The 12269-nt window shown below is 61.1% G+C and overlaps 1 protein-coding gene across 4 annotated transcripts in view; it reads right to left on the reverse strand.

Annotated features, from left to right (window-relative positions):
• Positions 1 to 3079: 3079 nt before the first annotated feature.
• LOC101547086 (contactin-3) overlaps positions 3080 to 12269 on the reverse strand; it is a 120103-nt gene continuing 110913 nt past the window's right edge. For 3 of the 4 annotated variants that reach the window (XM_055134947.1, XM_055134945.1, XM_055134946.1), the window contains 4 exons: positions 12073 to 12256; positions 7470 to 7582; positions 6800 to 6968; positions 3080 to 4813 (listed from right to left, as the gene is read on the reverse strand). In XM_055134947.1, the coding sequence (XP_054990922.1) occupies positions 4734 to 4813; positions 6800 to 6968; positions 7470 to 7582; positions 12073 to 12256 (546 nt within the window). In that variant the 3' untranslated portion in view covers positions 3080 to 4733. Of the gene's footprint in view, positions 4814 to 6799; positions 6969 to 7469; positions 7583 to 12072; positions 12257 to 12269 lie in introns of those variants that run through there. The other variant, XR_008629761.1, reaches the window with a different exon arrangement.

A 12269-nucleotide genomic window follows, 5' to 3' on the forward strand; every position in this document is an offset into this window, starting at 1 on the left:
ACGCTGGTCTGGAGGGGCAGTTTCGCTCGACCCAGCCCACCCGAGACTCAGGCAGGCGCGAACCACCCGCAGACCAGGAAACAAGAGATGTTTCCTCCTGCCTCCGCCTCTGAGTGGTGTGCTCCCCCGGCTGGTGCTGCGCCTGTGCTCTCCTGAGGGTGCTCCCCCGGCTGATGCTGCGCCTGTGCTCTCCTGAGGGCTTCTCCCCGGCTGACGCTGCGCCTGTGCTCTCCTGAGGGTGCTCCCCCGGGCTGGTGCTGCGCCTGTGCTCTCCTGAGGGTGCTCCCCCGGCTGACGCTGCGCCTGTGCTCTCCTGAGGGTGCTCCCCCGGCTGACGCTGCGCCTGTGCTCTCCTGAGGGTGCTCCCCCGGGCTGGTGCTGCGCCTGTGCTCTCCTGAGGGTGCTCCCCCGGCTGACGCTGCGCCTGTGCTCTCCTGAGGGTGCTCCCCCGGCTGACGCTGCGCCTGTGCTCTCCTGAGGGTGCTCCCCCGGCTGACACTGCGCCTGTGCTCTCCTGAGGGTGCTCCCCCGGCTGACGCTGCGCCTGTGCTCTCCTGAGGGTGCTCCCCCGGCTGACGCTGCGCCTGTGCTCTCCTGAGGGTGCTCCCCCAGGCTGACGCTGTGCCTGTGCTCTCCTGAGGGTGCTCCCCCAGGCTGACGCTGTGCCTGTGCTCTCCTGAGGGTGCTCCCCCAGGCTGACGCTGCGCCTGTGCTCTCCTGAGGGTGCTCCCCCGGGCTGGTGCTGCGCCTGTGCTCTCCTGAGGGTGCTCCCCCGGGCTGACGCTGCGCCTGTGCTCTCCTGAGGGCTTCTCCCCGGACCCGGCGTGGGCAGCCTGGCCACAGCCGCCTCTCCGGAGAGGCCCCACCCTGGCCGGGCCCGTCAGCCCCGTGTCTGTGGCCTCGCAGAGCCGGCTACTGAGCTGGACGGTCCCCCCATGCCGATGGCCCTGCTGGGGCTGGGGAGAGGCAGGCGTGGGCAGTGAACACGAAAGCCGCCCGGGCCCTCCCTGTCCCGAGACCCGGGGGCCCAGCGGCTCCCTGAGCCGTGCGGTTCTGCTCTCCTGCAGCAGCAATCGCCAGCGCCGTCCCTAGCTGGGGCCCGGCGTGCGCCTCAGTCGTCCCTGCACTGTTTCAGGGTTTCCTCCTCAGTCTGTCCTCGTGGCCTCAGAGTCCGACCTCACGAGGGGAAAGTGGCATCTTGGCCTGTCTGCTCCAGGGGGAGTAAACTCCAGTGACAGGGCAGCCTTTGGCCTTGTGGCCCCCGGGGGCCCCGGAGCTGCGCCTGCCCAGAGCAGGTGGCCTGTGTCCTGTGCTGCCCGGGGCCCCGGGGCTCTGGAGGGGCAGGTGGCACCTGCTCAGCCCCCTTGGGGCCGGAACGACTCGGGAAGAGGCGGCAGTCGTCCCTGCTCTGCTCCCACCAGCTCACAGGCCCAGGATGGCCCCAGGGGTGGTCCGGGAGTGCCCGAGGGGCAGAGCGCAAACCCCGCCTGGTGACCGTGAGGACGGGAGAAGGCAGAGGGGGTTGGCAAAGGCCAGAGAGGCACGAGGGTTTGTCCTGCCCCAGATGGAGAACTGGGAGCTTCCTCCTCCTTCAGTGTGGGGTGCAGGGGGCAGGGCGGTGCCCCCTTACCCTGGGGGTGCTGGGCCCATTCCCAGCTCCGAGTTCCTCAGTGGGATGTCCACCCCTTGGCACCTCGTCCCCAGTGACCTGAGGGCCAGTCACCCAGGAGGCCCAGGCCCCCCTTACCCTGGGGGTGCTGGGCCCGTTCCCAGCTCCGAGTTCCTAGTGGGATGTCCACCCCGTGGCGCCTCGTCCCCAGTGACCTGAGGGCCAGTCACCCAGGAGGCCCAGGCCCCTCGTGTCAGGGTGAGTGGACGTGATCGGGGAGGAGGACGCGTGGCAGGCACAGCACTGAGGCGCTGGGGCGGGGGCGGGGTAAGGACTGGGGCCTGAGGTGAGACCAGCAGCAGGAGACGAGAACAAACAGGAAGAACCAGGACAGGGGGGCGAGGGCCAGGGGGGCTGCCCCTGGCAGCAGGTGACGGTGACCGGAGGCCGTCCAGCCCCGTGCTGCGGGGATGAGAGCTGGTGTGGGCCTCTCGTCCGGGCCACTGTCCTTCCCGCACAGACCCAGCCGGGTCCCACCCATCAGCCTCAAGGCGGCCCACCATCCTCTGACGGGGCCGCTGAGTCCCGCGGGGGTGCGGCCTCGACACCGCGGGTCTCTCCGGCACACGCCGTGCCACGCTGCCCAGCTCCTCTGGGTCTCCTCTGTGCAACTCCACAGCGGCGCCAGCCGGGGCAGTGGCTGTGGGTGCGGGTGGAGGCACAGGTGACACGGCGGCATCCTGCCTCGTGGAGGGCTGGACTGTCCACTCTAGCGTGGCACGGGCACGAGGCCGGCCCAGCCGCAGCCCACCCTGCCGAGGAACTCCTGCCCTGCTCAGTGGCATCCAGGGCCCGGGCACTGCGCCCGACTACGCACACCAGCCTCGAACACGGCCTGCAGGGGCGGAACCCCGCCCGCCGGGCTGTGGCGCTCGGGCCTGACCTGGGACCCCGCCCCCTCTCAGGACGGGCTCCCCACCTCCACAGGGTCCCCACGGCCCTGACGTTGTGGGAGAAACTGGGCCTTGGGAAGTGCGCCTGGAGCTGTGCTCACACCTGGCCCCGTGCCTGCACGTCTTTCCCTGGGTACTACACCTGGCCCGTGCCAGCACGTCTTTCCCTGGGTACTACACCTGGCCCCGTGCCAGCACGTCTTTCCCTGGGCACTACACCTGGCCCCAGTACGCCTCCCCCCATGGGCAGTGCTGCCCAGCACCCGAGGGCTATACGCCTGTGGTCAGCCTGCAAAGAGCAGCTGGACATTCCAGCCGTGGGACGTCGGAGCAGGCGTGTGACCTCAGCCACGCCCAGGTGCCTGTGGGGCTCCCGCACCCATCCCACCTGCCACCCGCCCTCTCTGCACCAACAGCACCGCCCCGCGGGAAACCCAGCAAGGGAAGGGCCAGGAAATGTCAGTGAGGGCAGCGGCTAGGAGGACACCCCCTCCCTTAGAAATCTATCATAAACACACCTCTGGGACGCAGGCCCAGACGCAGCAGTGCTCTGCGTTTTATTAGTATTGAAAATAATCCAGACAGATAACCATAGGATACACACGTAGCAGCTTAAAGATACACTTTGCACTTTTCAATATGAAACATCGGACGGATCTCATGGAGATACATGGCTACAATCAGGAGTCAATGACCCTTGACGATGGGGACAGGAACCTCGGGTGGGAATCACTGAATCAAAGGTACCACGTGGTGCACAGGGACCCCGCGCGAGCGTGTTGGAGGCTCCGGGGCACAGGTCTCTCCAGGTATGTACAGTATTTACAGAGAAGCTTGCAGGCAGAGGCCAGGAACTCTCCCTCGCGTGTGGAGTTTGTCTGAAATGAATCTAAGTGTGGAGTAAAGCCTGGTGGGGCAGCCGAGTGCTTCTCTCTCTTCGTCCTCCCTGCGATCCCCCTGTTGGTTCGGGCTTCTGGCGTCCGTGTGAGGCAGGTCTGGGACGTGAGGGGAGGGGCGCCCGCCCCTCTCTGCCAGCTCCCTGCCGTCTTTACATATTGCTAGGAGGGCATGCGTGCCAGCGCCCTGAGAACCAGGCAGAGACGGGTCCCTGAGATCAAAGCTGGGGCGGGGCAGGACAGCGGGAGGGGGGCTCTGTGGGGGCGGGGTTCAGGCACGGGCAGTGACCTGCGTGGGAAGCCTGTTGTGGCCCCTCAGCGGGGTCCGTGTGTCCCACAGTGCAACTCCGTGGCACGGGAAGGAGGGTCCAGAGAGGCAACAGGCGGGCAGGGCTGTGCAAACGGGTCCAGTGGGGCTTGAGGTCCAGGGGGCTCCTCCCCAGTTGCTCCACAGCTTGAGAAGACCAGAGGCCTTTCGCCTCTCCACCTTCAGGAATGTTCCGAAAGATGGACTCTTGCCGCGCTGTCCGCCCAGAGCCCTGGGAGTGGCCTCCGCGTGGAGGGGACCCGACGTCCCACAGGACAGAGCCGAGGCAGGGAGGCAGAGGACAGAGCCCGTCCCGAGCTCACAGACGAGAGAGAGCAGGGGCTCCGCGGCATTCACACCCCAGGGCTTCCCGCACTCGGCCCGCCGCAGCTGCCAGGCCCTCCCGGAACACAGGGCCGCGGGCAGGCTCCCAGAGCGCTCTGCACCCTTGGGCGTTTCAAACGGCGTCTCAGAGCAATGCGGGTGACGGCTTCCAGTCAATGCTACTGGAATGTGGGATAGCGTTTGGATGAACGAGTCTTTCTAAATTAAACAAAAACCTTCAACGATGTATGTGTCGTATCTGTGTGTGGATGTGTTGGTATGGATGCACAGGTGTGGGGTTGTACATGTGTGGCACGTGTTCCTGTATGTGTGCACTGCCTTAGTGCACGTTCATGGTATTCAGGTGTGGTCTGCACGTATGTGCACGTATGTGTCTGTCGGGGAGCGTGTAAATCTTGACCTCTTGGCAGTATAGCCAAAGAACCTATGAAAGTCTGAGTTTTGTCACATGTAAATTCCTTTGGTTTATCAGTAAGTATTAAGGCATCTCAGAGTCCCTACACGGACCCGCTGTCCTTCCAACCGTCTCCACGTTACCCAGACGGACAGTCCCGGACACAGCTGGGAAGCATGCACCATCTCTGCGTGTCCGGCGGGGCAGCGGCTCCTGCCCCCGACGGCCGCTAGAGCACGGCGCCGCCCAGCAGGAAGCAGAGCAGCAGCGGGACGCGGCGGGCCGGTGCGGAGCCGCGCACGGCGGGACCTGCGGGGGGACGGGGCCGTGAGTGGGCGGTGGGCAGCTGCCGGGCAGCGCCAGTCCCCCGCTCGGACCCTGGGGGATGCTCCCTCCCTCAGACCACGCCGGGAGAACGCTCCCTCCAATCAGATCACGAGGGGGGACACTCCCTCCAATCAGAACACGAGGGGGACTGCTCCCTCCAATCAGATCACGAGGGGGAACGCTCCCTCCAATCAGATCACGAGGGGGAACGCTCCCTCCAATCAGATCACGAAGGGGAACCGCTCCCTCCAATCAGAACATGAGGGGGGACACTCCCTCCAATTAGATCACGAGGGGGACTGCTCCCTCCAATCAGATCAGGAGGGGGGAACGCTCCCTCCTGTCAGATCTACGATCCTAATGATTTTTTAGTGATCAAGTTGAAATTAGAAAAACAATTATTTTGAAAACAACTACATTCTATTAGAAGAAATTATGGAATTATTTCAATGGTCTAAAGAAAGCTTTGTTGGATGGAGATTTTATGTTTCTATTTCTACATTTCTAGTTAAATTATTATACATAATGTAAAACCTCAGCTGTAAGAAGCCATCGCCAGACTCCAATAACCAAACGTAAAAGACGCCAGCGAAGATGGGGGCCGGAGGCTGCGGGGTAGGGCAGGGTTAGAGGGAAACTGGGAGCACCAGTGGAGGGAAAATGACTCTGGTGGTCGCTGATAGAACGTCAAAAATCCAACTACGAATGATTTTGTAATTCACCGTGTTTTAATAAAATAAAAACGGGAAAAAAGAAAAAAAAGCCATCACCAGAAGTTTCTAGGAATGTCTTGTCTGCAGACTCAGCAGGAAGCGGGTGGGGAGACGGCACTGGTCCCGCCCCAGGACCTTCTGGGTCAGCCGCCCAACCTGTGCCACAGTGTCCGACCCCAGAGCCCAGACCCGGGGCATCTGGCACACTGAGGTCAGGGGGCATCCAGCACTAGTCTGAGGCCCACAGAGAACCCGCATCAGCATACCCCTACCCCTGTGCTAACAGCCTCCCTGGACTGAGGCTGCTGGCGCCTTCAGCCGTCTGTGGGGTGGGGTGGTTTCCCGTTGCTGGTGCAGCCCTCAGCTGGGAGACGGTTCCTGCTGCTTACACAGCCCACGCAAACAAGGCTGGCTGGTCAGGTCCTTTGCAAGGTAAAAAGTGCTTTACATTTGAGGCCACGGGACCACCAATGTAAGTTGTGAGCTGAAGCTGTGATTTTAGAGGGATGATGACATTTCTTCTGCCACTACAACCGATAAAATATGTGTGTATGCCTGTTTCCCTGAGCTCAGATGTTCTCTCTAGGGAAAGGAAAAATCTGTGTGAAGCTCCCCTGAAATCAGCAACTTGAAATTTGAGGGTGCCTTTAGGTTTGTAAAGTCTGATCTTGCCAATGTCATTTTTCTACTTTCAAAAGAACTGAAAAACTTCACTTAAAATCTAGAGGAGGTAATGAAAGATCTTTAAAGCTTGTAGGTTAAGCACTGCTCAAAAAGCTCTGAGAAAATTCTCTTTGTATATGCAAGATGGAGACACATGCGGGCAACACTCTGGATGAGTAAAAATGCAAACCCAGGGCCAGAGCCATAGCACAGAGGGTAGTGCATTCGAGATGCACGTTTCCAACCCAGATTTAATCCCTAGCATCCCTTATGTTCCCTGGAATCTGCCAGGAGTGATCCCTGAGCACAGAGCTTAGAGTAAGCCCTGAGCATGGCCAGGTGTGGTCCCCACAAAACAACCCCCCCAAATAAATAACAATAAAAGCAGAAATCCAGAGTTTTGCTAACGAATGCTGACAGCTTTTCTGCTTCTGCTCTTTCCCCAACCTCACCACTAAGACCACATGCACGAGCTGCCCTCGCCCACACCCCCAGCATGCAGGGGGCAGGGGAGAGTAGGGAGGGGGCCGGGGACTCCCAGAGGCCTCGCCCAGGTGGGCAGGAGAGGAGCTGCCTCCCTGCCCTGACTTACGGCTGAGTCCTGGGACCCGGATCTGCTCACTGCTGGCACCGTCCCCGCCGGCGGTCGTGGCCTTGACCTGGATGATGTAATCCCCCACCGTGGGCAGCTGCAGCTCCGCCGAGGTCTGGTTGGTGCTGAGCACCCGTGCCGTGGTCTGGCCGCTCGCCCTGTAGAGCACCTGCAGGGGCCACGGCACCGGTGAGGCCCTGCCCAGCACCCAGAGCAGGAGTGAAGGCCCGCCGGCACCCACAGACACACGTGAGTCCCGCCTGGCACCTGAGCTCTGGTCCCGCCCAGCCCAGGACCCTCCAACACCTGCTGCTGGTCTCCCTGACCCGGTCAGTCCCTCTCCTCACTGGGCCCAAGCAGCACCCGCAGCTCTGCCTGGGGACTTGGACTGAGGTCAGCACCTCTGGGCCCACGGGTTCCTGGGGTCGGGGGGGAGGTCAGAGGCCCATGGGGCAAACCTGATACCACACCCGGTGGCTGTTCCCACAGGCCACCGGGGCAAACCACCAGGGGACACTGCAGACACTGCCCCATGTCCCTCCACGGAGCCGTTCCCCAGACAGACGTCAGGAGTCGGGCGCCTGGAGCAGCCGTGCTGTCCTTGCCCAGACACCCAGGAGCGGCTTCCAGGGACTCCTGGGGTCCCCCCTCACCTGCGCCCCTAACTCACCTTGTAGCCCGTCACCTCCGACTCGTTCTCTGCCGCTCGCACACACTCCCAGCTCAGCAGGACGGAGGAGCCGGTGCTATTCCAGACCACGTTCCCAGGGGGCTGGCTGGGGGCTGGGGGCAGAGAGGTGAGAGCTGGGGGCCACTGTCCGGGGAGGGCGGGAAGGGACGTGTGGAAAGTCTCAGGGTTCAGGCGGGGGGCGTGGGGCCCCGCTCACGGCTGCAGGGAAAACTGCTGATGGGGACCCCCCCTCACCGCACCCAGGAGCCCAGGAGCTGGGCCCAGAGGTGCAGGGCGGCAGCTGATGAGCAGTTGGGCCCGGGTCGGCAGACGCCCCAGGGTGAGGCGGCTGGAGGTCGAGGGCCTGAGGCCGGAGTCGCAGCACCAGGGCCCAGCCTCGGCCCAGGGCACGGTAGTTCCCGAGAACGAGGAGGCCGACCAGCGTCGAGGAGAGTCTCGTCAGGGCAGGGCTGAGGCCTACGGCTTGGACGCACGATGCAGCTCCCCTTCGGGGGTGCTAAGCTGGTGGGGCCCGGGGGCTTGTCAGTAGGGGCCCAAAGAGATGCCGAGAACCCGCCCCCTGTCAGACAGCGGAGGGGCTTAGCATCTGACGCTGCTCTGAACGTCGCCAAAACCCAGGGCCCCTCTGATGGCCACGCTGCCCCCGCGTTTGCTGGGCTGTGATGGGGGCCAGGACCGTGTGGGCAGATGGACGAGGGGTGTGGCTGGAAGGGCAGAAGGCAGGCCTGCTGCGGTCTGGGAGGGGGTGACCGTGTCCATGAGGCAGGGCCTCTGAGCGGGCAGGAAGGGCGTGGCTGGGCCCTGAGACGCTCGCGCTGGGCTAGCACAGTGCCGTGGTGCTTTGTGGCCATTGGACTGCGACAGGGCAGAGAGAGCTGAGGGGCTCTGCCACGAGGCCCCGGAAACTGGCAAGGGCTGATCCCAGCCAGCAGCACAACAGGGGGCTGGGCGGCCTCTCCCCGGCCCAAGGGAGGGAAGGGCAGCCTCAGACTCGGGACTGAGGCCCGGCCAGCTCCTGCGCCCACCTGGGGGAGCTACAGCGCCCCAGCCACCCGGACACGCGAGCTGCATGTGTGCCGTCTCCCCGAGCCCCCAGCCTGCAGCCCCCAGACCCGTACCCCCGGGGACAGGGGGGAGCTCCAGGGAACAGACGCTCAGCTTTGACCGAATGAAGCCAGCGAGGGTCTGACTCTAAAGAGCCTTCGCAAGAAAGAGAAATGAAAGAAACACAAATTGGTGAAGAAGTCAAACTGCCGCTACAGATGACGTGACAAGTACGGAGAGTCAGAGAGACCCGTCAAGGACTCCAGACAATGGCCGTTCACAGCAAGGAGCAGGCGGAAACCCACACTCAGGGTCTGTTCGTTCTTGCAGGTAAAAGCAATATAGAAGGGAAAGAACTTTTTTCCAAAAAACGACACCATATGTGATCATGTCCATAAACTCAAGCATTTAGACATCAATCCAAAGTAGGAAGTGAAGACTATAGATAAGACTACAAATAAGTTCTGGACGAAATAAGACACATAGAAATAGAAACATTTTCTTTCTTTGTGGATTGGGAGGATCAACATTATTAAGAACAATATTTTTTTGTTTGTTTTGGTTTTAGGGCCAGAGATCACTCCTGGCAGTTCTCAGCAGACTCAGGTTTGCTGTGTGCCAGGCAAGTGTCTTACCTACTGTGCTATCTCTCTGGTTCCCTAAAATAACCATATTACCAAGAGCAATTTACATATGTAATTCAATCCCCATGAAAATTCCATGGCATTCTTCAAGGACACAGCAAACACACTATGAAATTCCTGTGGGATCATAAAACTCTCTAAATAGCCAAAACAATTCTGAGAAGAAGAGATGAGTGGTATTGCCTTTGCGGGCCAGTCTCTACCCCAGAGGTACAGCCATCAACACCACGTGGCACGAGTGAGTGGGACAGAATGAGAGTCCAGAGGGAGGCCTCGAATGGATGGACAGTTTGTTCACAACAAAGGGACCATGGTGGGTAGTGAGGGAGGAGGCCCCCTTGAACAAAGGGTGCAGGGAAAATGGGTAACCACATGCAAACTAGAGACACTGAATGTTCGTCTCACTTGTACACAAAATGGACGAGAGACTTTGATGTCAAACCTATTTCTAAAAAATACACCAAGGAGAGCACAGAAAGGGCCCTCCACGATCTCACCCAGGAGTCTCCAGAGATTCCCGCTCATGGGCAAAGGAAACAAAGCCAAGAAAATAAATGGGAATGCAGGAGAAAGAAGCTCTGCACTGTGAAAGAAATTAGGCCCCAAAGAAAAAGACCTCTGGCTAACGGGGAGAAAATATCCACACAAAGAGCTCAGCTGCAAAAGACACGGACTATTCTTGAAGCTCAACAACAAAAACACAAAGGAAAAATAATCCTCTGTCCAAACTGCAGCACTTCCTCCGAGATGACACACGGATGGCCAACAGACACCAATGTTCCCCACCACTTATTGCCGAGGGAGAGCAAACCGGACAACAAAGGTCCCTTCACTCCCTGAGAACATGTCAGAGATCCAGAAACAGTAAGTGCTGTGGGGACGAGGTGGAAGTAGAGCTTTCTCTCTCTCCTCGCTTGCTCTCCTCTCTCTCTCCTCTTTCCTCTCTCCCTCCTCTCTCTCCTCTGTCCTCTCTGTCCTCTCTCTCTTGTCTCTCTCTCCTCTCTGTCCTCTCTCCTCTCTCTCCTCTTTCCCTCCCTCTCTCCTCTCTCTCCTCTCTCTCTTGTCTCTCTCTCCTCTCTCTCCTCTCTCTTCTCTGTCCTCTGTCCTCTCTCTCCTCTGTCTCCTCTCTCTTGTCTCTCTCCTCTCTCCCTCCCTCTCTCCTCTCTCTCCTCTTTCCCTCCCTCTCTCTCCTCTCTCTCCTCTCTCTTTTGTCTCTCTCTTCTCTCTCTTCTCTCTTTCCTCTCTGTCCTCTCTCTGCTCTCTCCTCTCTCTCCACTCTCTCCCTCCCTCTCTCCTCTCTTTTCTCTCTCTCTCTCTCTTGTCTCTCTCCTCTCTCTATCCCCTCTCTCTCCTCTCTCTCTCTTGTCTCTCTCTCCTCTCTCTCCTTCTCTCCCCCCTCCCCCTCCCCCTCACTGCCTGGCTCTGCTGCTGCTCGGCCTCTTGGGAAAATGCCTGGAGACTCCTCCAGCCCATGGGCAGAACTTCCGCAGGACCAGGCGATTTCACTGCTGCGCCTCTACCCCCAAACACAGACGCCTTCACTGAAAGGGCCTGTGCACGGCTTGTCCATGGTGATAATATTCACGACGACCGAGACCCGCAAAGCACCCAGCGCCCCACAGCAAGGCCAGTGGAAGAACCGCAGTGTGTGCACAGTGGGAAGTCCCTCAGCTGTGAGGAAAGGAGAGACTCGGCAGCTGCTGCAGCCTGGGTGGAGCTGGGACGTGTCATACTAGGCGAAGGAAGTCAGAGGGGAAAAAGACAAATAACTGGTGCTCTCACTCGTGCAGAGAACAAAGCACGGGATTCGACAGCCCCCGCGGAACCCTCTGAGAAGGGGTGAGGGACCTGGGGCTGCGGACCACGGGGGACAAAGAGGCTCCGGGGCCCAGTCCTGCCGCTGCGGGACGGTGGCCTCACTGCCGTGTAAACCACACGCCTCATTTTTAAAGAATCAATTGCGAAGACTTTAAAAGTTAGAAAGATCAAAGAAACGCCCACGGGACGCATAAGGCCTCGATATCGATGTGAGATGTGAAGTGGAAGCGGCAGTTCTCAGGGCAGGAGTCTACTTCACGGGAACCGCAATGGCCCCAGACCTGTGTCTGGCACAGTGTGGCCTGCAGGCGCCCGAGGAGGGGCTGAGAGACCCCCACTGCGAGGCGGGAAAGGCTCAGCGGGAACCGGCCCCCAGAGCCCAGCCAGGGCCGCTGCCCTGTCACGTGACTGACCCCGGGCTCCAGGGCCCAGCTGGGCATCTGTGAGCGCCTGTATCCGGCCACTCTGGAGCGTCCCCCCTGCTGCCCTGCCACCCACGGCCTCCAGCTCGCCCATGGGGCTGACCAGGGAATAGGACTGGACGCTGCCCGGAGCTCGTCTCCCGGGTGGTCCCTGGTAGGAAGGGCCTACGTGGCCAGCAGGGTGGGACTGAGGGCTGTGTGGCCAGTGGCCTCACCCTGACCCTGGGTTCTGTGCACAGCAGCCTCACCCTGACCTTGGGCTCCGTGGTCAGTGGCCTTGCCCTGCAGCATGGACCCCCCGGAGGCCGACCAGGCTTTTCCCGACTCAGCAGTCTGCCCGCCTTCTGCCCCGTCCATCTCTGCGAGGGCGTCTCTGCCCACCCCCGTCTCCCAGCCCTTGCCCTGGACTGGCTCAAACACATGCATCCCAAATGGAGCCTTTGGTGGACGCTGCTGACCGCAGAAACGAGAAGCAGCAGTTTAGTCCAGGGATTCGAGTGCGAGGAGCAGCTGCAGAGGGGAGGCCCAGGGCAGCACTGGCCGTGTCGAGGGCCTCCGAGTCCCCCAACAGGTCACTGGCTGTGCTGCCACACAGCCCCCGGGGCCACGTGGACGCCCTCAAACCACACGGGCCCTGCACGCCGCTGGACTCACGGGCCTTCCTGGTGGTGGCGTTGGCCGCGGTGCTGAAGGGCCCGGGCCCGGCGCTGTTGTAGGCGCGGACTGCGGCGAGGTGGGGCGTGCGGCTCTTCAGGCCCCGCAGCGTGGCCGAGGTCCCGTTCCCGGCCACCGTGACATGGCGGGCGGCAGCCTCGTCCCCGGGGCTCCAGTACCGCACCTGGCCGGGCCAC

Source organism: Sorex araneus, chromosome 4 (genome assembly GCF_027595985.1).
Source record: "Sorex araneus isolate mSorAra2 chromosome 4, mSorAra2.pri, whole genome shotgun sequence".
In the NCBI taxonomy this organism is placed as follows: domain Eukaryota; kingdom Metazoa; phylum Chordata; class Mammalia; order Eulipotyphla; family Soricidae; genus Sorex; species Sorex araneus.